The 3098-nt window shown below is 41.9% G+C and overlaps 1 protein-coding gene across 1 annotated transcript in view; it reads right to left on the bottom strand.

Annotated features, from left to right (window-relative positions):
- Positions 1 to 1972, bottom strand: part of T265_15694 (hypothetical protein) — a gene marked incomplete at both ends in the record, with an annotated part of 31443 nt that extends 29471 nt beyond the window's left edge. Inside the window, one exon of the mRNA XM_009178963.1 lies at positions 1915 to 1972. Within this exon, the coding sequence (XP_009177227.1) occupies positions 1915 to 1972 (58 nt within the window). The remainder of the gene's footprint in view (positions 1 to 1914) is intronic.
- Between the last annotated feature and the right edge of the window lie 1126 nt (positions 1973 to 3098).

Below are 3098 nucleotides of genomic sequence, written 5' to 3'. Positions count from 1 at the left end.
TTTCCAAAAAAGCGCGAATCGGAGTTACGCGAAAACACTTCTCAGATGACTCATCAGTAATATACACCGTCACACTAACATCACTTATAGTGATAATGGTTGGAAACAGAATCCTATATATGGCAACAGAATACTGCTATGATAAACAAGAAGTATGTTTAAAAGCAACTTCTCTTCGTTACATGGCATCATTTTCTGTACTGATCTAATCGGTGAGGATGATATTTTGAGCGATTCTTGATAATGTATGTTTGAGCACAAATGCGTGTATGTAGGCTTTGCACTCGAGGTACCCACCTGAAAACTCCTGAATGTCTTCAAGCTAAGCATAAAATAAACCAAACCATAAATATAACTAACCACAGGACATTCTCAGTTGCGTGGGCGGAAAAGGTAATCCGCATAAAATAAAACAATGCGCATGCATTGCCTAAATGTAACAATATATTTTACCAGTTTCAGCCATACTACTCCTCAGCTAGTGGCGCCATATTTGGCCATACTAACAGTGTGTTATGACGCGCAGCTCAGAAGAACGTAAGTTGACAGTAACAAGCCACCGATGTCTGTGCGAGTGTTCTTCAACCGGACATAAAAGCTGCTATTGGGGACGACGTTAAAGGTCAGGTTTTCTGAGAGTCATTTTGTCGTCCTGCAGTAACCTAAGCACATTGGTTCTGCGAACACGTTCACGCGGCATGGTACGAATTGGCGCACCTGCTAACAATGCGGTCTGTCTGTAGATCTGTGAGTCAGGTGGCTATTCACTGCGGTTTTCCATTTGTTTACAAGATACAATAAAGTGCCTCTTGCGAAATGGTAGCTACCACTTTAGTTAAGCGTACGGTTTTAGTCTGCTAATTGATCTTCCGCATTATCTGCGTTGTAAGATGGTCAGTAGCGTTTTACACTTTTCTCCTCTAAAGTGAGTACAAGTTAGACGGAATCGTATCCTAAGAGCATGTGTTACCACAATTAACTCAAATTTTTGCCGCATAAATGCGAAAGCCCGGATCACCATTCAAATGTATATTGGTTCGTTAACCTGTCATAAAGGATAGCCCCGTGATCTACCTTCTGTTGGCTGGTTTGCTCACAATTCCTCAGTCAAGTCAAAGCACTGGCTCATGGCCTAGCGTAGCCCGCGTGAGTCCAGACGCAGATAATTTGGAAAACGAGAAGATCAGCGATCCATCATCTTTCATAAGCATGATGTAGGTAATCCCATATTTACATCAAACAAGTCGCAAACGTAGGTAGCGTCGGGCCAAACTTACATATCTCCTTTCCTGAGAAGGACAAATATTAGTGCGTTGTTGACAAAAGTGCCGAATGATCCCCATTAAAATTGGATAAAATTCTGCAGGAAAACGACTGCCAGTTCCTATCCACATTACTGTTCAGACACATGGGAGCAAACGTTAGCTCAGTCCTTATTGGGGATAGGCAAGCGGCTACGCTCGCAAAGTTTGCATGTCGGATCAAAGTTCCAAAGAGAGTCCCGGAAAAAAACGCATTTAGCAACTGGGAGTTAGTTGATGTCCGTAGACCACGCAAAATTAACCTCCGTTTGAAGATGTCGGTCTTCATTCAATTCTGTGTGATTTTTTGTCTTCGATCTCCGCTAGCACATAAACATACCCTTTTATTGTTATGTTTTAAAAACAGGTCACTACTGAAGTATGATGGCATTCTCCTGCAGCTTGAAACATCTTGTAAACTACCTTCGGGTGGCAACAGGAGCAAAAGTTTAGTATCTATCGGCTTTTTATTATTGGTTCGCTGGGCTCACACAATGAAATTTCCCTCGAGCCTTACCAAAACCACAAAAGTCACCAGGACTTAACCTCATCAAATCTACCTTAAAGTATTAATCTGGATATATTTAAAAACATGTCTGAAGAAAAACATTACCGTAAGTTTCCCGCTTGCATTTTCCAAAAGTTTGAGAACTTCCCGATTTGTTCGACATTTTTTTGAAGGACGTTTTGATGCGAATTGTAAAAGCCGTACTTTGCAGGCAGGAGTGAGTTAATACGCGTCGTCATTTGAGAATCAATGACTGTGGAAACGTCTGCAATTCGGTGTGGCGAGATGCCGCTTAGTGATGCGAGTGGTTTGCGCGGAGTAACTGAGTGGAATGAGAAGAAGTAGAAGTATGGTGCTGATGAATATTTCTTCGCCATAGTCTCAGATGAATACTTCCCCGCCATAGTCTCAGTCCTACATGCAAACGATTTTGTTGTCGACTTTTTGGTCCGCCAACCAATGAGCATGCCTTATCGAGGGATCTGCTTTTCTCAATCCGCCGAGGATGACACTGGACTGGGATATCCCAAGGTCACAGTCATTAACTTGTATTTGCTTGCCATTGTGGGATCTCTGCATACTTATGACACGTTTATGCATGACACATGGCGCTCAGTGTACGCTTTTTCCATTTAATCACATACCACACCCAGTATGACAGATACTATGTGCCTGATGTGCAAGTACTGATTGTGATAGCGGCTACAGCGCCTTGAAAAGCATTCAACATTGTTGAGCCTTTTCCTTGGTTGTTGGTCTTTAGAGGCGTGTTTCCATACCAAAATTTTTACACACGCTGGGATTTCTCTCATCTGAATGAAACTGTTGTTTGCATGAATTCGAATGAGGCGTTTCTTTATTTTCTCCCATATGATACAGTTAAACTTTCGCATTCGTCGCTTGCGTTCGTTTTTTTGTGTTTGTGACCATGATCCTCAAAAATAGATGATAATAACTGACGGTTAATTGTGCGCAAGTTTGCACACACAATCCCAACTACAATGATGTGGACGCAGGTAATGATATTCTGTAAGGGCAATACTTTTGTCATTGCCATTCCGCTGCCTGAGAAGACAAAAAACTGCGCTATTTCAGTTGAAATCAGCTACAAATATAAAAAATGTGTAACCTGATACCGTGGCGTTGCGTAGGGAAACAACGCATTTGGTGCATGAATCTCTTTCGAGTTTGAGCAAACTGTTAAACGCTTCAGGATCTTATCCGACCTCATTCATGTGACGTAGATGGATGCCCGAATCGAGACTAACAGAAATATCAAAATAAAACAG

The sequence above is a fragment of the Opisthorchis viverrini genome (assembly GCF_000715545.1).
Source record: "Opisthorchis viverrini unplaced genomic scaffold opera_v5_748, whole genome shotgun sequence".
NCBI lineage: Eukaryota > Metazoa > Platyhelminthes > Trematoda > Opisthorchiida > Opisthorchiidae > Opisthorchis > Opisthorchis viverrini.
Note: the sequence above shows the minus strand (reverse complement) of the source record. Positions and strands in the feature narration are given on the sequence as shown.